The sequence below is a fragment of the Vidua chalybeata genome, chromosome Z (genome assembly GCF_026979565.1).
Source record: "Vidua chalybeata isolate OUT-0048 chromosome Z, bVidCha1 merged haplotype, whole genome shotgun sequence".
Taxonomy (NCBI): Eukaryota; Metazoa; Chordata; class Aves; order Passeriformes; family Viduidae; genus Vidua; species Vidua chalybeata.
In genome coordinates, this window is record NC_071570.1 from 43387858 (window position 1) to 43411875 (window position 24018).

The 24018-nt window shown below is 37.5% G+C and overlaps 1 protein-coding gene across 1 annotated transcript in view; it reads right to left on the reverse strand.

Moving 5' to 3' along the window:
• Positions 1-7870: 7870 nt before the first annotated feature.
• Positions 7871-24018, reverse strand: part of ADAMTS19 (ADAM metallopeptidase with thrombospondin type 1 motif 19) — a 140091-nt gene continuing 123943 nt past the window's right edge. The window contains exons 22-23 of the mRNA XM_053931844.1: positions 10275-10452; positions 7871-8324 (exon numbers count right to left, since the gene is read on the reverse strand). Coding sequence (XP_053787819.1) covers positions 8173-8324; positions 10275-10452 — 330 coding nt within the window. The 3' untranslated portion in view covers positions 7871-8172. The remainder of the gene's footprint in view (positions 8325-10274; positions 10453-24018) is intronic.

Consider the following 24018-nt stretch of genomic DNA (forward strand, 5'->3'; position numbering starts at 1 on the left):
TGGCTGTTATGGCAATCTGTAGCTCAAGGGGTTGCCTTTTCCACAGGCAGGAATTATACTGCAGTCTACCAATCTGCCAGACTGAATCTTTGCAACGACAGCTTGGGCACCATGGCAAGTGGCTCTGATACCAGTTTCCCAGTTGTGTTCTTCCAATATTCTCAGGTGACTACAACCCAAGATGTTGCTTGCATTGAACATATTTATTTGGTCTTACTTTCTTGTACATTTCCTTCACCTTGATCCAATTTATCTGACATCTCTGCTATAAGGAACCCTGCAACATTTCATCTGGAAAAGCCAACACAAGTAATTCACTGAGTTTCTCTTTCACTGCTTTATCACTCCTGAACGTCCCTTTCACACTTGTGCTATCAGATGGTCCCACCGTCTCCCCTTTCGGCTTCCTGGTTTGGACATATTTCAAGTTCCCTTTCTATTAGTTTGTACATCTTTTTTACAGACTTTTAAAAATTCTTCCTGAGTGCTTCTAATTTTCTTTTTGTAATTGATCTGTTAGGTTTTAGGGCCTCCATTGGTCTCACGATGAAGGCAAGCTTTCTATTTCCAGTGTATTTTTGGAATATGAAAATAGCTGTTTTTCTGTTACTGAAGAAGATAATGAAAACTGAATGGAAAAAACCTGAAACAATCTAAAATGTAACCCACTTCCTCCAGAACAAAGCAGCAATTTCCCTTCAGAATAAATGACAATGCTATTAAAATTCAGGTATTTCTTTAAGAGTTATGACAAGTGGTAACTGTTGTAACTTTTGGTCACTACTGTAGCTAGCCAGCACATATGTGGGAAGAAGGAGGAAGTAAACCTGCTGTGCACTAGCCTAGCACAATCCCTATGTACCATTTAAATCCCACTTAATCCAACAAAATAGGGTCTAAGTGGTATTTAATTAGCAGAGAGGCCTACTCTAGACCTTAGGAGCCAAGAGTGAATTTCACCTTTACATGCCAGCTGAACTTGATTGATTTGACACTCATTTGTTAAAATGATACATATTCATTAGGCTGGAAGGAAAACATATTAATGCAGAGGGATTGTTCTTTAAGAAGAAAGAACAAATAAAAAAAAAAAAAAAAGTAAACCCTGGACTGTCTATGTCTGCATAAGGCTATGGCTTGCCTGAACACAGCTGGAAAGGGTTGCTTGCTGCCACCCAGGTCTATGGAAAACTCTGCAGGGCTGGCACATGCCTGCCCTCCCCACAGCATGCTGCAGCTCAGGCCATAGCCTGGGCACATTTTCAAAATTTTCTTATAATTTTCTGACCAAAAGGGTATTTCAGTCTGTACTGCTCCTCTGAATGATGATAGAAAATACTGAAGCAGTAAAATGAGCTTGCTTTCAAATTCAGAGGTATATTTGCTATTTAGACACAAAGCTGCTTCAAAATGATTCATACACATTTAACTAGTAGTTTTGTACTACAGATGCTAAAGGAATCAGAACCAGACTTATCAGCACTATAACATCCTGATCAAACTATAACATCCTATAATATCCTGACTTCACTCATTAAATTTTTTTTAAAAAAGTCATTTTAGACCACAACTTTCCATCCCTGTCTCCCAATGAAAAGTACTTCCTTTTTATGATCTTCTTATAGAGGTGATGGGAGGATGATTTCAGCAGCAGTCTCTGATACAGCCAGACTTAACCCACACTTTTTAAATTTTGTAATTAAGATGACATTCTTGTTAGTGAAATATTCAAAATCAGCAGAACATAAACATTTAGAACTGTGAGGATGATATTATGGGATGATAAAAATTTTCCTCTGGCCCTAGTCTGGAGGCATCTTTTCTTTTGCTTCATTTTAAGTTGTGATTCAAGTGAGTGCAGGAGTATTACCAAGATCTGGTACTAAGTATGAAGAAAATTTTAAATAATAATTGCTTCTTTTGCCTGCCAACTACAATAATTCTATTAGACTTTCAAATGGACTTCTGTGACTTTAAGGAATTATGCCCCAAAGCAACTAAATTTTCTGTGCATTGAAACTTTTTTATTGTACAAAATATAACATTCCATGATGTCAACATTATTTTTCTTTCTTTTTTTACTTTTCAGAACCAGAAGGTATTTTATTTAAAATCACCTAGCACCTCATTAAAGTTGCAGTTTTCAAATGCAGAGCAGTAAGATGATTTTGATAGTACAGCTATTTGAAACACAGATATTGATTTCAATGGTAGTTAAGACTGCATCTAAGTATTCTTCCTGGACAGAATCACAGTCCTGACTGGCGGCCTCAGTTTATTGTCTGTGGGTATCTGTGGTTTTCTGTCTGTGGAAACTGTGTATCACATCTATACACTAGACTCTTTGCAGAGAAGGAAAAACAACACTCAATTAAATAAAGCTGCATTCCCTTTTTGCTTCAAGTAGTAAATACAGAATCACAGAATAATGAGGTTGGAAGAGACCTCTAAGATTATCAAGTCCAACCTATGCCTTAACACCTTAACTAGACTATAGCACCAAGTGCCATGTCCAGTCTTTTTTTAAACACATCCAGAGATGGTGATTCTAACACCTCCCTGGGAAGACAATTCCAGTACTTTATTATTCTTTCAGTGAATTTTTTTTTCCTAATATCTAACCTATACCTTCCCTGACGTAGCTTGAGACTGTGTCCTCTTGTTCTGTCAGTTGCTGCCCGGTGGAAGAGACCGACCCCCACCTGTCTACAGCCTCTCTTCAGGAAGTTGTAGAGAGCAATAAGGTCACCTCTAAGCCTCCTCTTCTCCAGGCTAAACAACCCCAGCTCCTTCAAACGTTCCTCATAGGGCTTGTGTTCCAAGGCCCTCACCAGCCTCGTTGCCCTCCTCTGGACATGCTCAAGCATCTCAATATCCTTCCTAAACTGAGGGGCCCAGAACTGGACACAGTACTCAGGATGCGGTCTTACCAGCGCCGAGTACAGGGGAAGAATGACCTCCCTACTCCTGCTGGTCACACAATTCCTAATGCAGGCCAAGATGCCATTGGCCTTCTTGGCCACTAAGGCACACTGCTGGCTCATATCCAACCGGCTGTCGACCAGCACCCCCAGGTCCCTTTCCACCTGAACACTGTCCAGACACACTGTCCCCAGCCTGTGACGCTGTAGGGGATTTTTGTGGCCAAAATGTAGAACTCGGCACTTAGACTTATTAAACTTCATGCTGTTGGACTCTGCCCATCCATCCAACCGATCTAAGTCTCTCTGTAGAGCCCTCCTTCCTTCCAATAGATCAACACAAGCTCCCAGCTTAGTGTCCTCTGCAAATCTACTAATGAAGGACTCCATGCCCTCATCCATGTCATCTATAAATATATTAAATAGAACTGGTCCCAGTACAGACCCCTGAGGGACACCACTGGTGACTGGCCACCAGCTGGATGCAACACCATTCACCATCACTCTCTGGGCCCAGCCATCCAGCCAGTTCCTAACCCAGCAAAGAGTGCTCCTGTCCAAGCTGTGGGCTGCCAGCTTTTCCAGGAGTATGCTATGGGAGACAGTATCAAAGGTCTTGCTGAAGTCTAAATAGACAACATCCACAGCCTTTCCTGCATCTACCAGATGAGTTACCTTGTCATAGAAGAAGACCAGGTTGGTCAGACATGACCTACCCTTTGTAAACCCATGTTGACTGGGTCTGATACCCTGGCCATCTTGTAAGTGCTGTGTGATAGCACTCAGTATAAACCGAGGTCAGGCTAACTGGCCTGTAATTACCAGGATCCTCCTTCCTACCTTTTTTGTAAATGGGTATCACATTGGCCAGTTTCCAATCATCTGGAACCTCACCAGCGAGCCACGACTCCTGATAAATGATGGAGAGCGGCTTCACAAGCTCATCTGCCAGCTCCCGCATCACCCTAGGTTGGATCCCATCTGGTCCCATTGATTTATAAATATCCAAGTGTCCCAGCAGTTCTCTGACTGCCTCCTCTTGGATAACAACAGGACCATTCTGATCCCTGACACCACCTACCAACCCCTGGGGACAGTTGTCTTGAGGACAAGCTGTCTCACCACTAAAGACTGAGGCAAAGAAGGCATTAAGCATTTCCGCCTTTTCCTCATCTTCAGTTACTAGGTTGCCTGCCTCATCCAATAAGGAACAGAGGTCAGTTATATCCTTCCTTTTACTATTAATATATTTGTAAAAACTTTTTTTATTATTTTAACAGAAGTTGCCAAGTTAAGTTCAAACTGAGCTTTGGCCTCCCTGATTTTTTTTTCTACATGCCCTAGCAGCTCCCTTAAATACTTCCTGAGAAATCAGTCCCTCCTTAAAAAGATGATACATCTTTTTTTTTATTTCTAAGTTCCTTCAAAACCTCATTGCTCATCCAGACTGGGCGTTTGCTTCGTCGACTCGTCTTTTGGCACACAGGGACAGTCTGTTCTTGTGCCCTCAAGATTTCTGCTTTGAAGCACACCCATCTCTCCTGAACTCCTTTGTTTTCAAGGGCTGTTTCCCAGGGAACTCTCTGAATAAGTCTCTTAAATAGGCCAAAGTCTGCCCTCTGGAAGTCCAGTGTAGAGTTCTTATTGATATTCCTCCTTATTTCACCAATTATCGAGAATTCTATAATTTCATGATCACTGTGCCCCAAGCGACCTCCAACTTCCACATCACCCACCAGTCCGTCTCTATTTGTGAACAATAGGTCTAACAATTTGTGAACAATAGATCTAACAATTTGTGAACAATAGTCCCTCCCCTGGTGGGCTTGGCCACCAGTTGTGACAAAAAGTTATCCTCTACACACTCTAAAAACTTTCTAGATTGCTGTTTTTCTGCTGTATTAAGTTCCCAGTAGATGTCTGGTAGGTTGAAGTCACCTACAAGAACAAGGGCTGATGATCCTGAAACATTGTTCAGTGGCTTATAGAATAAGTTGTCCACCTTTTCATCCTGGTTGGGTGGACAATAGCAGACTCCCAGTAGGATGTCAGCCTTCCCCTTAATTTTTACCCATAGGGACTCAACTTCATCATCATTAGTTTCAATACCTATGACATCCAAAACCCCCCTAATATAAAGGGCCACCCCTCCACCTCTTCTCCCTTTTCTGTCTCTTCTGAAGAGCTTGTAGCCATCCAGTGCAGTGCTCCAACTATGTGACTCATCCCACCAAGTTTCTGTGATAGCAGCTACATCACAGTTCTGCTGTTGCACCATGGCCTCCAGCTCTTCCTGTTTGTTACCCATGCTGCTTGCATTGGTATACATGCACCTCAGCTGGGCTACTGATTTCTCCCCTAACACAGTCTTAACATCCTTGGGCCTGCTTCCAGACAGCCCATCTGCATCCCCTTCCCCCTTCAAACCTAGTTTAAAGCCCTCTCAATAAGGTCTGTCAGTTCATGAGCTAAAAACCTCCTGCCCTTAACAGAGAGATGTATCCCATCTGATTCCAGTAGAGCAGGTGCCATAAAGGTTGCTCCATGATCAAAGAATACAAAATTTTGCCAATGACACCAACTGTTGAGCCACTTGTTAATGATGTGAGTTCTCCTATTCTTTTCATCATTTTTCTCTGCCACCAAAGGGACTGAGCAGAACACTACCTGCTATCACTACACCTGTCCTATCAACCACTTGACCCAGTGTCCTAAACTCCCTTTTAATTGCCTTGACACTCCTCTTTTCAATCTCATCACTGCCAGCCTGGAGTATCAGCAGTGGGTAATAATCAGAGAACCAAATCAGCCTAGGAAGTCTCTCAGTGGTATTTCATACCTGGGCCCCAGGGAGGCAGCAGACCTCCCTGTGGGATGGGTCAGGTCGACATACGGGGCCCTCTGTCCCCCTCAGAAGGGAATCACACACTACGATTACCCTTCTTTTTTTCTTGACGTTAGAGGTGGTAATCCATTTTTAGACAAGTCATAATTGGGAGGTTCACTGAGCAGATAATTTTCTTCTAAATCATCTGTCTGGCTCTCTAGATCCAGGGCCCCATACCTATTCTGAAGTGGCACCTGGCTAGGGGATGGGGGGCAGGAGGGATTTTTGTTATTACCACCTTGAGCAGGGACCCATTTCCACTCCCCTTCATCTACCAGGTGCCCCTCTATTGCCTGAGAGTGAGAGGCATATGAGTCCTCTGCTCCTGGTGGGCTTCCCTTTAAGATGTAAGGGCTGAACTCCACCAGTCTATTTCCCTTTCACTATCCCTGATACTCCTTAATCTTTCAACTTCCTCCCTAAGCTCGGCCACTAGCGAAAGGAGGTCGTTCACTTGTTCACAGCGTAGGCAGGCCTTCTCCACAACACCCCCTGAAGCCACTGATAAGCTCAAACACTCTGGGCAGGAATGGGTCTGTACAGACACATCCTTTTTGGAGGGTTCTACTTGGTCACATACACTTGTACCAATCACAGATTTCGATCGGGTTAAAACCATTGTTTAGGAGAAAGCCCAAGATCAATCAACCAATAAAAACACCTCACCAAACTAGCAAGAACCTACAGCCCTGCCTGCTTGCCCTGCCTGCGCGAACTGCTGTGCAAACTGCTGTGACCCTGTTTGCCTGCTCCTGTTCACCGCACTCCACGTTGCCGCGCTCCCCGGAGGTCTCTTATAATGAGTCACTCAGGAACAAAGGAAGCTCCACCTCCTGTTCCTGAATGGCTCACAATGCGAGCCCCTCACCTGCTCAGCGCTTTTATAATGAGTTACTCAGGAACAAAGGAAGCTCCACATCCTGTTCCTGAATGGCTCACAATATGCATTTCTGGCTTATATCTCCAGCTGTCTTGCCTTCAGGATTTGTTCTCCTACATATTTTAAGAACATACTTAAAGACTTGCATCACAAAATGCAGGCAAGAAGACCCACTGCTGTGCACTTGCCAAGTTCAGCAGGTACAGGACTCACCTGAGATAAATACCTGCCTCTCCACAGAATGTTACTGTGTTATTCTCAACTTTCCATATATATATCTCGAGGCTCACAGAGTGACATGTCTGTCTGCAGCTGCAGAGTGGTGCCTAAGTCAAGAGGCAGAAGGCACTTGTACTGTAGCTCTACCTGCTGCGATGCAGGGCTCAATGGATAAATCTACCAGACCCAGACACACACAAAAAAAAAAAGATCAAATAGCAAAAGGAGCTTTACTTTTTATTGAAAACATAAAAATCATGTGAATCATGTACAGTATTTTCTCATAAGGAAAATCTTAGCTGTTTCATAATGTTTCACAAAACTGTAAAACATTTAATTTTTATAAAGACTTTTTCATTAGTCAAAGATAAAACTAAAGTAGTATTACAAAGCTATTTTCTAAATTATCAACAGAGAACTGAGAATGTTTAACAGATTAATCCATACAAGTGGCAGGAGAAAGGACTCTTCCATTTGTAAATCTGTGAAAGGACACACAAAGGTATAGAGGGACATGGGGTTTTTGTTTCAAAACTTTAAAAAATTAAGTGACATGTTAAAACACTACAGATGTGGATTCATAGGATGGTACAAGTTCTAGGACTGCATTTCTCTACACTACCTCAAACAGTGCAACAGTGATTCAGTGTAAATCTCTACAGTGTTTCATTGATTTAATGCATGTGTTCAAGTATGTGTCCATGAGAATGATCAAAATCTCTACTTAGCTATTTTAATTTTCCTGTTTATAGTATAAGTTACAGTAGAATATCCCCTTCAGTTTGTTTCTAAACCAAATGAACTAATTTCACAATACATTCTGTAATAACCTATTTAATAATGTTAGCTTGTTCACTTTGACATCTGTTGCAAAAAACACAAGCTCATTCTGACTCCAAATGCAAAAATATGATAAAATTAAAAAGAACTTTATTTTCATATACAACAAAACTATTCAGCTAAATTAAAATAAATTCAAGATAACATGACTTTTTTTTTTTTTGCAACAGATGGCCTTACTGAAAATAAACATTTAAAATACTAGTTACTATTTTTTTTAAATTCTGATAAATGTATAAAAAAAATGTTGGCTGTTTAACCAAAACCATTAATGATGTCTGGCAGGCAAAAATAAATTAATTTGATTAAATTATATGTAATCTGATAATATTTGGTCTGAAAAAGCCTGTGTGGGTGTGTGTGTGTGTGTGTGTTTATAAATAGTAAGATTGCAAAGAGCTGAGAGACAGCCAGCCTGACTGAGGTCAGCTTTTTTGTTGCATTTTTTGAGCATAAAAGTCCCTGCACGTCTCACAGCATCGCTGATACCACCTCATGTCTTGACAGAGGTTCTTCTCTCTTATCACTCTGCAGTACACAGGCCACTGGTCTCCTAGGCACTTGAATGTCAAAGCAGCTGTGAAAGAACAACAGCAAAATCAAATATACATTACTGTTGCCTTTACTAGTGAAGAATCACGTACTAAAAGAGATAAGGACATAAGAAGTGTATCTGGGAAAGAGAAAGGTTTATAGATGTAGATATTTAACAAAAGAAGGAATTCCCCTTGTCCTCCTGTTGTCAATATATTCAACATCAAAAAATTTTAAGGCCAGCTTAATTTACAAATTGGATTAAGTTGCATCGAATTTAATTAGTTTAATGTCATAAGCTGTCTTCTCATGAGTAAGTGGAGTTCATCTTTCTGCCTTGTTTCACTTATGAAAGACTCTTTACACAGCTTATCATAGAAGGGCCATGCTACTGACGTTGGAACTTTTCACATTTAGTTGTATATATCAAGTATAACGAAGTACTTCCATATGTAGTCTGTAGTACATGGAATTAAAATGGGAACCCAGTCAAAAATGGCACAGGAACAAGATACTGTCCAAAACCCATTGCAAACACTGAAAAAAGAAGTCAATCTCAGATTTGAGTTAATCTCCTCTGCTAACAGAAGAGAAATTTGTAACAGAGTTGGTGGCACAATCCCCATCAGCCTTCACTAGCCCTACTCCCAATTCAAAAAATCTCTATTGCATGACATGAATAGAACTGGAGGACAAAATTATCAATATATTGAAGAGAAGCATTGCATTATGTATTTCAGAGATGTTAAAGTTTCTACTGGATTGGATTCTGACTCCATGCTGGATGACATTGACTTGTAGATTATTAATATCAGTCCTACATAATCCATGCCATGACAACATAGCCCTATCTTTTTTTTGCACTTCACATTAAGTCAAATTTTAATTGACACTGTATTTTTTGTGTGACTCTTTCTGATTCACTTGACTCTGTGACACAAAGCCTCTTATATAACCTCACCAGAGGAAAATCATCGATGATTGGGAGATCGCATCTTGCTTCTGAGAGACCAGCTGAACAAAGAAAGATAAAGTACAAAGGGGAGGAACATTCAAACAGTGAAATAGCAAGGAGAGAACCATAAGCAACAGCAAATTGCAACAATTACTACTGGGCAGAAATGTTCAAAGGTTAAAAACCTAAAAGAGAAATATGCTTCACTGTCTTAAAAGAAGCATTGCATACAGTCTGAAATGCCAGCCTTGTTTTCCACGCGGGAGTAATCTATTGGACAGGAGGGTTTATCTTAACAAGCGCTCTGGAAAATCAGCTGGAGAGGGTGTGCTGTCTTACAGCAAGCCTTTGAATATTCCCATCATCCTCAAGATGCAGGTGAATGATTAGGGGAACTAATGGTAATCATCATCAACAATGCACTAGGAAATAAAAACTACCAGAATTAATAGTTCTGTAGTTATATAATAACAAAATTTCTTTAAGAACAGAAGAGACCTAAGTTCTGCCAGGTACAGCAAATCTCTTCATTCAAAGTAATTTTCCTTCACACATCCCAATACATCAGGCATAGATGTAAATTTGAACTAAAGACAAGTGGAAAGAGCTGTTTGTATTTAAAGAACAAATAAGGGCCTCCTTGATCTCACAAATATCAAGAGAACACAGTTTGCAACATTTTTAAACAGAAAAGAAGGTATTTTTTTACTGTAGAAAGATGTGATAAAATTGGGTGAATATATATAAAAGCATATATGTTTATAGTGTCTCTAATATAAATCTATTTTCATATGGGACATTTTGTTCCTTTAATATCATACAGTCTCATAATAAGGTCCTTCCTTGGATAACAAAACCCTTCACCATTCTTAGTTACAGTCTCTGATGTACATACTCAAAACCTGAGGCAGAATGATTAGTCTCTGCATAGAATTTAAATCTCTTGAGTACCTCCTGATTTCTGTTTCTAAACTGGGGTCATCGTAACTGTATGGAGAGAAATATCTGAAAAGAGATTTGTCATCTTTGACTGCTTACCTAACCTGGGTGATGTTATTGTATTAACATTAATTTTCTCATTGCAGGGATGGAGATGACAGGGTCTGTAGGCTGCAGGCTTTTCTGAAGAAAAGCATTCATTGCCATGCCTTCCTGTGATCTTGTGCATGCACTGGATGACTCGAGATTGCATTCCTTTGCCACATGTGACGGAGCACTGGAACACACAGAAGACACATTGATTGGAAAGTTATTTTTGCCGGTAATCAGGAACATGAAATGCCAGTCCATGTGAAGTGAGTGGCTGCTTCTTCAGATGTCAGCATTCCAAGATTTCTGAATTCTATTCCATTAGCTAAATGAAAATCAATTTTAAAAGCACAAATTAATTAATAGTATTAATTGGAGGACTCACTCCAGCATCCTATTGCTGTCCAAGTCCATTTTTTAGAGCCTGTGATGAAACTCAAATACAGCAATGTGTCTGGAGGAAGCAAAGGTTACTCTCTTGTATCTACATACAAATTTACTCTTATTAGAGGTTAAAGTGATGGTAGAGACATTCACAGATATTAAAAGAGAGAAGAATTTTTAATAACGCCATTTATTAACCACAGCAAAAATGCTCTTTCTGCTGAGCATAGTTTATGCCTCCTGTCTTTGCATCACATCTTCATGTTTTCACATGTGTCTCACAAATAAAACACACAGTGTGAGACATGATGCCTGGCCTTTAATTAATCTTGACATCTTGTTGACACAGACAATGAGGTAAGAAAATAAAACAACTGAGCACTGTAACAATGGAAACATTTTACTTCTATCACAATAACATAATATATTAGAGTGAAAACGTGAACAGTGCTGTACAGATGCTTAGAAAACCTATTCTAAACAAACAAAAAAAAACCCCAACCAAAATATGGTTTAGCCTTTTCTGACTTTTTGTGAACAAAATTTCATAGGACATGAATTACTTTTCTATCCATTTGACACACATGCTATTTCTTTAACTACAAATCTATTAAAAATTACATATTGGAATTTTCTCCTAGCCTCTAATGATTTTGACTCAAGTACCCAGAAATTTCACAGTTTTACAGAAATTTTCTGTATAGGACACCTTCAAATATTAATCAGTTTCTTGCAATGAATACTGTAAGAACTCAGGCTGCAAATTTTGCCACATAATCCTGAAAATGTTTTTCTAAATAATTTTTATTACATAAATACTGAGAATATATTTCCTTGGGAGGCTTCAAAAAGCAGCTGAAAAAAAAATTGAAATAAGAAAGACAAGGAGAAGGTACTATAACAAAAAATGTTTCCCCGCCACCCTGTCTCGAGATGGAGATGAAGAAGTATAGTTTTCTTCAAAGGATGAATAAACTTTGACTATATGAAACACTAAAGAAATTTTTACTCTTTGGTTTGGTTATCTATGTGCATTTAAGTAACATTTTAAACACTTAACCTGGAAGACCAATTTACACATGCTAAATGGGAAATAGAGGGCTTGTGCCTGCAATATGTGCATCAAGAGAAGGGAGACTCCTGTCTTTTGGACCCATAAGACTCCAAGAGAGGTACAAGAGACTAGGATATACACTTGGATGTTTTCACAAGGGACTGAACTTGTAACCAAACACTGATGAAATGAGTGAAATGACTAATGAAATCAAACACTGGCATTTTATAAAGGCAGCAAATGGACTTGATTTTGCTCCTGTTCTCAGTGAGCCAATACAGAACTCCATCTTGCTGAATTAATCAGATACAGCCTCCATGAGCCAAGGCATGTAAAGATAATAAATTATGAATACACATTTGTCTACTCAGTATCAACCACAGTTTAGCACATGAACAAATATATGGTTTATAGGAGGGAAATCAGTTAGTACTGAACTATTTTAAAAGTATGCTATCAAATCTAGTATGCTGCTGTACAATTGCATGAGAAAAGTTTCTCAACAGAACTCCCTTTCTTGAATTATCTGCCTTTTCTCTGTGCAGCTAAAAATAATCTGAGTTCCTATAATAGCCAAAATTATGCACATGGTCAACATGTAAAAACACACATATACCTACATGAATTTTATCTCCAATAGTAGATGGAACACAAATTTTAATTTTGCCAAAATTCTGGCCACTCTTTAAATTCCTGTCATCATAGTTTCAGAGATATTTAATTTTTGAATATTTTAATGAAGTTAAAATTGAGACAATGGAAAAGCAAAATTTTAAAAGGTGAAAAAAAAGGGACAAAACTAAAACAACAACATAAAGAGAAAACAAATGTGAGAGTAAAAGGAAAATGAAGGTTATATGATGAAGCTAATATGTTGAAGATCTCTAATAAGGAAACATAATCTTTAAATGTTATCATGGTGATCTTAATTTAGAGTAATATTGCACACAGTATTACATTTTTTTTTCCTTCAATGATTTATATGTTTATCAACCAAAGTTAGAGTATGTGTGAGCGTGTGGTATTCCTTCAGTCAGCTGCAGAGAAGGAGGATATGGGCAGGTGGACCTGGTACATAAGATCTCCAAAATTTATTTCTCTGCCCTTAGGTCATTCTAGAGTGAATAGGTGCAATCCAGCCACCTGGAATACTGGAGGGGAGAATGGGATTTGAAAAACATTAGTCTTTTCCTAACAAAATGGGTTCCAATGGTTTATCTGCTAATTGGTAATGCCAAACAATTCATATAGGTAGGTGCCTTTGTGAAGAGCACTCTGGCAGCAGTCACATCGTCTCTACATTAAATGACCTCTGGCTTGAAAGTTTGTTGTGACTGCAACTGACAAAACAAGCAACAAACAGACAAATCTCTCAGCTAATCAGTGTTTAGATCTGAATTTCTATGGACAATCTGGTAAGATTTTGGCATTAAAATCTTAACTGGTGAATTAATATACTTTAAATACTGAGCCTCCACTGGCCTTGATGAGATATTCCAGAGTGTTACGAAGCAATACAATGTAGTTTTCCATCCCAAGATGTAGAGATACTGCAAGCAATTAATTTCAGTCTTGCTTGACCTACTTATTAGTATCACAATTTTAGAAACTGACATCAAAGGATGATTAAATGAAATGTCTCAGTTCATATGTGGCAAGGCAGGAAATAGAGACATTTGTGCTCTATGTTCTTTTATTTTCAGAGAAATGTGAAAACTAAATTTTAACAGTGCATTTATTTTTATTTTTTAAAAAAATGTGAACTTACTAAATCTTGTAAGATGCTTGCGGAACATTGGGAAGAAGCAGGGCTACCTCAGTGATTTGCAATCCAAAACTTTTAAACCCAACATGCAAGTAAAGCAAGATTTTTCCAAATACCTAGGGTTTTAAAATCAATGAGGGATCTGATAAGCATGCTGTGCTCTTCTATGTTCACCTAGCAGCAGCAGCAGCAGTGGTGTCTGACTTTGAAATTAAAAATTCTACCAACTGGAAGCCAGAAAAAAAAATCTTTTTACCATAAAAGCTCATATTAGCTATTGGCTATGTTAGCTTATATTTAAAATAGTATGAAATAGGGAAAGCTTCAGGCATTTAGCAGTGCACTTGCTAGCTACACAAACAGTGAGGTTTCTTTGTCCATGATGTCTATGTCTTAAATGTGAGTTTGTCTTGCAAATACATCAGCCAACTGCTGCTGTAACTGAGAGCACACACTCAATATAAGAGAATAAAAGTAACTTGTATTTTTCTTGTTTATCCTGAAAAGATATGGACTTGTTCTGACTTCATTAGGAGACACCTCAAGTTCTGCAGATCAGCTAGATGCACCTTAAGAGCAACAGCTCTGACCCTCATTTTGAAACTCATTTTACTGTATACGCATGTGTACATTCAAGCTGAAGCAGACTCTTCCAAAACTGCCTCCCAAACCTGCCTCACCTTTGGATTTGTCTCACTGCAAATATTCAGTCAGAGGTAAATACCTTTCACTGGATACGCAGCTGTCACATTTTAGGTAGTGTTTATGGAATGTATTTGAAACTGTATTTGAAATTCTATATTTCCGGACTTCACATGTTTAAAATTCTAACAAAGCTTTCAATTTCAAAGAAATAAAAAATATTTTCACTTTTACACATTAATCAGCAAATTTAATCAGAAATAAATTTAACTGTCAAAACTGCTTGTGTATATATATATATGTATATGTGTATATATATATATATATATATATATATATATATATATATATATGATTTACAGAAAATGCCCACTCCCAACCAATATGTAACATTTTCATTAATTCAGCAGGTTTCAGGTTAATTTAAACCCACAGCTTTTTTTATTAGTGAATGAAGAATATATTTCTATCAATCTTATTCCCACCCACTCTATCTCCCACATGTCAGTCTTGAACATGCAGTACTTTATTTTTGTGGAGGTTAATTACATTTTACTTCTCCCTATTCATTTGACCTACACTTTAAGGCCATGTAGCTGATTAGCAAAAAATTCCTGTAGGACAACCATATTTGTAGGTTTAGACTAAATGTTCCAGTACACAGCCAGAGGGGTTTTTTTATATGGCTGTTAATCTGTGCATCTTGGACATAGTCCTAAAGGTACTGTAAAACCATCCAAGCAGCAAGACATGTAAAACATTCTTGTTAAAAATTACAAAAAAATCCTGTGTAAAGATAGTTAACAGCTATTTTTTTAAAATAAATTTTTTCTTAAAAAAAAATCTTACCACTCTGTTTGAATTTTGTCCAACTTTTGAACTCCTTTTAGACATAATTTCAAGGACAGAAACATAGGTGTTAAATATAACAATTCTTACACTTGGCATGCACACCCACTACCCAAGATTCCTTCCTTCTTTTCCCTGCCAAAGATATATATTCTGGAGAGAATACATATTCCCAAGGCCAACAGCTGAGGAAGTTGCTGTAATGTGTTAGCTGCTTCCAGCTGGCCTTCATGAGAAGTAGGAATTCCTAAATTAAGGGAAAAATTGTCACCGGCAGACAGTAACAGTCAAAATGTGTCTTTTTGCCAAGACAACAGGCAATCACTGAAGAGGCTGATACAATCCACAATGAAAAAGCCAATCTGTAACAGTATTAACAGAATTGACTTGGACAATTTATTTTTGAGAATAAGTGGACTGCTCAATAAAGGTTTTACAAGTCTAAGTAGAATTTAAAACAGGTTGACATGCCTCTAAGGAAACTCAGTGATGAGTTTTACTGGAAATTATTAGCAGAGCATTTCTAATCATTTATGTATAGGATCATCAGTTCCAGCTTTTAAGTGGTTTCGACCTTTTTCATGAAGAGAGTGTGAAACAAGAATAGCAAGCAATCAGACTTTAGCAGCAGGATTCGTATTTGCTAACATGCTTGCAAAATCTTCTTCTGTTTTGTCTTTTATGAAGCTTGCATTTGAAGGCAGACAGTAGATAATGTGGTGCATTTTTTTCAGCAAAGGCTTTGCACTGAGTTTGGCAATATTCTTAAAGATTACCTAAATCAAGCAAATAATCAAATAATCTGCAGTTTATTTAAGTAATTTAAGTCTTTCTTTTTTTTTTTTTTTTTTTTTTTTTTTTTTTTTTTTTTGGTTATAAAGGCATTTCTGAATAGTGTAGCAAAAAGAGGGACTGATGGATATAAGCATAAGATGGAGTCTGAGTTCTCACATGCATCATTTCCAGGAACGTCTTTCTGCCTCTCCCATTTCTGACACACCCAACACCTCAGTATGCCAAATTTAAAATTCAGAACTTGTGCTAAGTTTAGCTAAAAAAGTATCTGCTATTGGTCTCTTCTAAGTTTAGCAAGTTTGAGTTGTGCCTGTTTATTTTATTTTATAGTCTTCTTTTTCTTCTTCTTCTTCTGCCCACTGCCCCTCCATTTTTTTGTCTATAGCTCTTCTTTCCAGGGTAAGAAGATATAAGATTCAAAAAGAGATAAGATTTTTAATTAAGACAGACAGAGCTCCAGTTCCCTTGATAAACTAGAGATAGGGGTCCCATAGAGGAAGTCCTCATCACCTCATCTCAAGAATTTGAACCTTTTTTTTTTTTTTTTTTCCCTGAATCCTTTTTAAGGCCCCATATAGAACAATTTGGTTGTTTGGCAGGGGAGGCAAAATTGCCTTTGGTATCAAGACAAGAAACAACTGCAAGTTTATGAGCGGATTACAAAAGGAAATTTATTTTTTCTAGGTCAGTATATATGTATCTATTCTTCAGAATATTATTGACTGTCTACTCTGAATCAATAGTGGGGTTGGATAGACTTGAATCTGAATGGGCTCTCTGGACTCAGCTTGGAACTGGAAAAGTTCTTTGTCTCCATGTGAAACCCAGTTTCCATTGCCCAATTTCTTTCTTGGGTGAATTAATGAAACACAATCATCCACTTAATGGTTTAAAAGCTGGGATTATTCCAATGACAGAAGTTTTTTCTGTTATAGACAACCTGGAGTCCAAACCCATAAAAAATCTCAGACTCTACTACAGCCTGATATTTCCCCTTGATATCATGGAAGGTATCAGCATTTTTCTCTCATCATTAATGACCTATATCAAAGCATGGACAAATCCTGTAATACCATAACAGATCTAGAAAGCCAAGTTCCTCTATGTGCTCCAGATGTATGTACACACCATTTAAAATTTTGTAGTTATACTTTCTATAGATCGATATTTAATACAAAAACACATTCAAGTTTTAAGGCAATTTAAATATATGTGAAATTATTATTTATTCTTATTTAGGTCTTTAGACACACTGCTAAATAGTATTTGATATTATAACACTGGTGGATTTTATAAATTTTAGCCTTGTTTGTGCACCTCTGCCTGGGCACTGCTGCAGGGATGCCCTATTAGCGAGGAAACAAAAATTTTAGCTGTGGATTTGTGGTTGTCCCAGATGCCTGCTTGTACTGACTCACACATGGATATATTACTGCCACTAGTGCATAGCAATGAACAAGACATTATTACATTACAAACTTTCATATCTGAGATATCATTGCATGGTATTTTGGCAGGAGATGACTGTCCGTTCCTTATGACTATCACACATCCAAACAAGAATCTGGAAACAGTTAGATTTCATTATATAATTACCTTTATCTTTCTGATTAAATTAGTTGAGTGTGCTATTCTGGAATGATGAAAACAAACTCTTAAAATTAACTTGAAATATTAGCCTTTGAGTATATAATTATATTACCATACACGACAATGCTAGCCTGATGCTCAGTAGAAAACCTCGCATGGAAAAGCATAGCTCAACAGAACAAAGAAGTAATTAAAGGATTACAGTATTTCTAATGAAAAGACAGGTCACAGAACCCACTAAGGACACAAAGGAAATTACAAATGAGGGAAAATGAAACCTCAAAGAAAATACTTTCTTTTTAAAATTTCTATTTCATCTATTTACTTTTCAGAAATCAAAGAAACATATGTCAAAAAGCTCTTCCGTACAACATAGAACTAAGCACTGGCCTTTAAATATGTAGCACTTTCAAGCTTTTCCAGTAGGTTGAATGAATTGAAGAGTTCTTTTCTGATGATGACTTTACTTCCACTCACTGTAGCTACCAAATTTTAAATAATGAAGATCTGAAATAGCAGGTGACTCACCTAAATGGCTATGAAAGATATTAAAAAACCAAAACATAAAAGAACCTATGAGTTTACAAGGAAACTGAACTCACAGGACTTTTATTTAACTGAAATACAAGAATAAAATCATAGAATCAGTTAAGCTGGAAAAGACCTTTAAGATCATTGAGGCAAATCATTAACTCAGCACTGCTAAGTTCATAGCTAAACCATGTCCCTAAGTAATGGCAACTCTACTATTTGCCTGGGCAGTCTATTCTAATGCTTGATAACCCTTTTGCTGAGGAACTTTTCCTTAATATTCAATCTGAGCCTCTGCTGGCTCATCTTGAGGCCATTCCCACTCATTCCATCACTTGTTACCTGGGAGAGGAGACTGAACTCACCCCACTACTAACTCAGTGGGAGTTTAGAGAGAGAAAAGGTCTACCCTATGCCTCCTTTCCTCCAGGCTAAACAACATCCTTGTAGTGCTTCTGAATTGTCTGCCCTTTCTTCCAAAGGTCATAAACTCTTTTTTTCTACCCAAGTTACAGCCAAAGCTCTCTGATCAAACAAGACAGTCAGCTCATCTTTCAGCACAAGGGGACATACAACTTTTGCACCTTTAAGATTTCTTTCTTGAAGAGTGTTTAGCCTTCCTGGACTTCTTTGCCATTCAGGATTGCATCTCAAGGGACTCAGTCAATCAGTCTTCTAAACATGCCAAAGTCTGCCCTCTGGAAGTACAAGGTGGCAGTTCTGTTGCCCACTCTCCTTACTGCTTTGAAAACTGAAAACTCTATCATTTAGTTGTTGCTGTGCTCAAGATAGCCTCTGAAACAATTATTTCAAAAGAATTTTTCAACATTCAGTTATTTCTTACATTTTTAAAGTATTTTCATACTTTGCCTTATCATAAACTACCAGAAAACAGCAAAAAATTGACAACCCCATAGATTAAAATAAAATAATTAAAACCAAACAAATATTTTGAGATAAAATAAGAATTTCATAGAATATCAAGTTTATCACAAGAATGAATACATGAGGCAGTATTTTCTTTAGCTGCATGAAATACAGGATAACAGAAACATGAAATAATAAAAAAATCCAACAAGAATTAGATCCCACAAGAAAAAATGGATTACATAAATTTTAACAGAACCCAAGTGAATCAGCTGTAAGAGTTATGCGTAAGCAGATGACAGAGTCAGAGATACTGAGGAAAAATTTGAAACAGAGAGTTGACCTTAGCTATGAAGATACAGCAGGCAAAAGAATACCTAATGCACCAAGTCTGAGCACCAGACCACTTATCTATCTCCTGAAAATACACATCAGCCTTCCAGAAGATCCACTGTTCAAAGATCCCAGTGTCTTCAACAAAAACTAGCAGGCATTTCTGGGAAAGCACATTGCATATAAAGGATGTGATAAACTTCTCTTCAGCAATTCCCAATAATGGCTTCCTTAACGTATTATCTATGTTATATGCACATGTGTGAATATGTAAATCCCCTGCAGCAGTAATGCATGGCCAAGCCTGTAAAACTCAAAAGCAGAAAAGTTTGGAAATTTGTATCTGCTTGGGTAGAGACTGTACTATAATGACTTGAAAGATATTAGCAGTAAAGGAGGTGATGGAAAGCTGCAAATGCTACTCTCCGTAACTTCTGCATTTGTGTAATATGACATGTGGTGCATGACATAGTTTTTCTCCTTCATCTGGCCTTCTGAGGGATCACTACACCCAGTCAATCACACTTATCAATTTCAAAGAGTGCCAACATCTGGTACAAGAAATAGCAGCCCCACTGCTTTGCTTATAGCAAAGGTTTCAGTCTGATGGTAGAACCACAGAGTATTGGTGGGAAGGAGCATACAGAAAATTTATAGAGCTGCCTAAAGATTCAAAATCAATGGCTGCATACTAATAGCAACAATATTTGATTCTGAAATATTGCTGGGCAAAAGTAAAGGAAAACAAACTTATTTATAATGTTATCAATTATATATTTTGGCAACATTTTTATCATTTTACTTTTACTACCAGGGAGTAAAAAACCCTAGCTTGTTCAAGGATATTTCCGATCTCATTTCTTTTGGAATTTCCTAGACTTTCTCTAACTGTTCAGGTTTATGAAGGTGACTTAGAGATCTATCTTTTCACTACAGATTAGTGTCTATATAGAAGATATCTCAACCTTCTTCCCTGGAAACCACTTTTTAAAATCATCAGAGTCGGAAACAATTTTGTTCAATTGCTGAATGCATCAGTGTTACCCTTTTCTTTCTCTGTCAGGTAGTGTCAGAGACACAAGAGCGTCTCCCATCTGTGGCTGTGTTGGGAGACCTCCTTCTTCCCTGCACTGCTCCTTCAAGTGGCACTGTGCAGCATGCTGTACATTGTGTGGCAAGACTGTGGTTGTACAGACACATTTAAGCACGGAGTTGTATTTGCCTTCACTACATGCTGCCATCTTCCAGGCATCCTCTTCTAGCTATGAGGGTTGGATTTCTGCACATGCACCCTTCTTTCTGCACTATACCATCTCTTGTACTCCATGTTAAGGTCATTTTGGGAACAAACTTGTTCACTTTGTGGTGGAAACGTAAAAGGTAATGTATAATGGTGGTAACTTCAGCTTAAGACCCTCTCCTAGGACACATAGGGAAAAACAGAGTATGTATTAAGAGGTGGTTTTAAATTTTTTTTCTTTCTTTCTTTTCCTTTTCATTATTTATTTGATTATATAGGTCTCCCATCACCACGTCACTCATCAAGTACGATGGCAGGAGCTGTTTGCTTCTTTTGTTCTTGTTCATTTGTGCTTTGTTTTTCTTTGAGCTTAGGAAGGTTCAGTCCTGATGGCAACTATTAAGATGTACCACAACTTAATTATTTTCTAATGTAACCACACTTACAGATAATGCAACTTGAGAGACAACAAAACACTCATAATTACATTTTGAGTCCAATTTGGACTCAAACTTCTTACCCTAAAGACGCCTGAAGCAGAAAACCAACAAAGATATCTTAGTAGATCTAAGTGTGAAACAGATACTAGAATTTCCCATTTACATGTGATTTTCTGTGCGTGCAAAATAGGTGATATCTACTTTTAAAATCCTTTCCAGTCTTATTAGTGATTTCTTCTATTATGAAAGATGGTCTCATTCTGTTTTTCTAGAAACTAACATGACATTATATTTATTCCAGCCAGAATTATGCAGTACATTGATCTAAAAAACCCTTTATATGAAAGAGAAGATGTTAATATGGTTACTATTACAGGACTGTTTAGAAATGTATAAAATCTCCCAATGTCATTTCATTATATTGACACCTTCCATATTATTTGCTCATGCTTTGTTTCTGAAACAAAGACATACCTCATTTGCTGCAAATTAATTATATTTAAGTCAATATGAAAGTTATTGACTTGATTACATTTTAACTTCTATTATTTCACATTGCATAATTGCTTTGTCCATAAATCTATTGATAGTGTTATATTTTGACTCATGCCCAGCACTATTCCATTCCAACAATCTAGAAGAGCTTAAAAATTTTGTATGGGGATCCAAGGAAAAAAAAAGAAAGGCTAATTCCCTTGTCAGTAAAATCATAACATTAATATCATCCCTTTTTTTTTAATTGGAGGAGATTAGTTGAGTTTGTTTGCTGTGGAAATTTAGAGTCTCTTTAAATATTTAAGCACACAAAATTAAGGTTGAATGTCCTGTGCTCTTGAATAGTTAGTAAAAATTTTGTGGGCATTTACATCTCTCCATTTACATATGTTCTTTGATTGGAGCAGAAGGCAAATAATTCTTATCACTGACATCTGCATTCTCTACCCTTCAGTAGATCCGTTTGTGAATCTGTCTCCCCCTAACAGCTGGAGACTTGACTTCCTCTGACTACACACACACACATGCACACACTTTCTAGGGAGCACTGCATTTAGTTTCTGAAATAAATAATTTGGAATAGGCCATGAATTCTGTGACTCATTGGTGTAAAAACTAAGCAGTTGCCTCAGATGGCCTTCCAGACTCAGTGGAAAAAAAAAAGTAGGAGATTAACCTTTGCTTCATATTTTTGCTTCTTCAGGCTATAGACAAAATGAACTGCATGTCAACCATTGGGACCACTACCCCAGATATCATATTTGACTCCTCAGCATCTCTGGTCTAATACATAGATACTATTTAGAAATTCTGCTGCTGCTCAATGTTTAGTTTCTACAGAATATATCCGTTTTCCAATCTTTTTTACAAGTTATGCCACATTATTTTCTCTGATCTCCTATAGACACATACTATATATCTCTTCATCTTACAAATTGCTGCTCCTAAATTCTAGTTTGTTGTCCAGATTTTTGATCCTATTTTTCCTTGCTGAATGATATAATATTATATCAAAGTTTTAAATTACCATTTTCAATACTTATTTTCTAAATTATTCTCTGTTCCAAAATTCATCCTATTCCTCATGCTTCATTTATTCTGACAGTGGTCTGAAGAGTATGACAGTACCAGAAAAAAAATATATACATTTCCCTACATAAAGTACCACAGACATACCCTTTAAGCACACTATGCTGCTGAAATTTAACTGTTTTTTGGAGAATGACTTCTACAATGATGTGTTCTTTCGGAAGCTGTGCAGATGTGTAAACATGCAGTTCACATGAATTTAATTTCACCTCTCCTCAGCCTATTTGTTTGTACTTAGGTGATGAACGCCTCTGAGCATGATCCTGTCCTTGTATGGCTTTGAAATGGGTAGCCAGTGGACAGTTTAGCAAGGCACACTGTTGCTAACAATACCTTGCCCAGCTGGTGCTAGAATAGCTATGGTCTGTGAGCATTCCTCATTTGAAGGTAACTCACACATATGCCATGGATGGCATTTGCTGGGAAAATAAAATGCCATTGGTAATGTTGCTAGGTACTGGCTCCAGAAGCTCAGTTTGAGCTTTTATTCTTTCCTTTCACATCATACCTATATTCCTCACAAAGGTGGGCACAGAGCTCGAGTGATGTTACAAACAGCAATTTTTAGCATATTGACCCACTGTACTGACTTAAATACCATTACAGAGCTAAATGTTGCACACAGACCAGGTTGTACAGACTTCTTTTAGACTAAGCTTTAGAAGGATTACTATCTCCCTAATTGATCTATTGGAGCTTGGAATTTTGGTCAAATTTTCTTTGATCTTGGTATTGTTAAAACATGGAGCTCAAAACCTCTTTGATCTTTATGTGACTACAGCAATAAAACAAATTAACTTTATTACAGCACTCCATAATTATTAACCATGTTATCTTTTCAGTAATGGTGCAATCCAAGCTTAATTTAAAATTATGTCTTAGCAGTTCAAAGGAAACAGCAAAGCGAGTAAAGATATTAGGCCTCTTGTTTCAATGTGTGAGAAGTGTCATCTAAATTTTTCAAGTCAAGTCTTGGTATTAGCTAGAGAGAGCTAGGCTCTGCTCAAAGGAACAGACTTCTGTCAATGTCAAGAGCAATCCTAAAAACTGCGAACAGAGAAGGCTGCATTGAACCTCTGGGTTAGAAACAAACACGGCAAAGATTAACATTTATTTGAGCTTTTCATTTGTTCTCACCATTGCAGACATATTAACATGTATGCCATGACTTCATGTTGCTGTGTACTCCTTCAGTGGAACAGAAGAGTAACAGAGAAAAGAAACTGACATTCAAATTATTTTAAATTAAACATGTGTCTCTGTAGAGAAATCAAGGTATCTATTTTTTAGTATAAATCTTGGAAAATCTCTGCTGCACAAGTCACAGTCAGACTGTATGTTAACTGTTCAAAAGATTCTGCCAATTCCATAATTCCTTGTGTCCTAATTTTCAAATTCAAAGTGCAGTTTAGTTGAGTGTGTTACAGCTTTCACTCTAGGAGGAGAGCAGGAAATACAAAATTGCCAGTAAATTTTAAACAGGAAGATACAAGTTTTGTACACTCATCTATGACATAGTTGTTTGCAAAAAGTACTGAGAGGATAAAGTCCTTCACTACAGAGGGCACTGGGAACACAGTGTAACTGCCTCAGCATACCCACATAGCCTCAGCAATCCCAATTTGAATGACTGCTTCAATTAAGAAAGCAGATGGTTATTTCTCCATGGTTTACTTCCT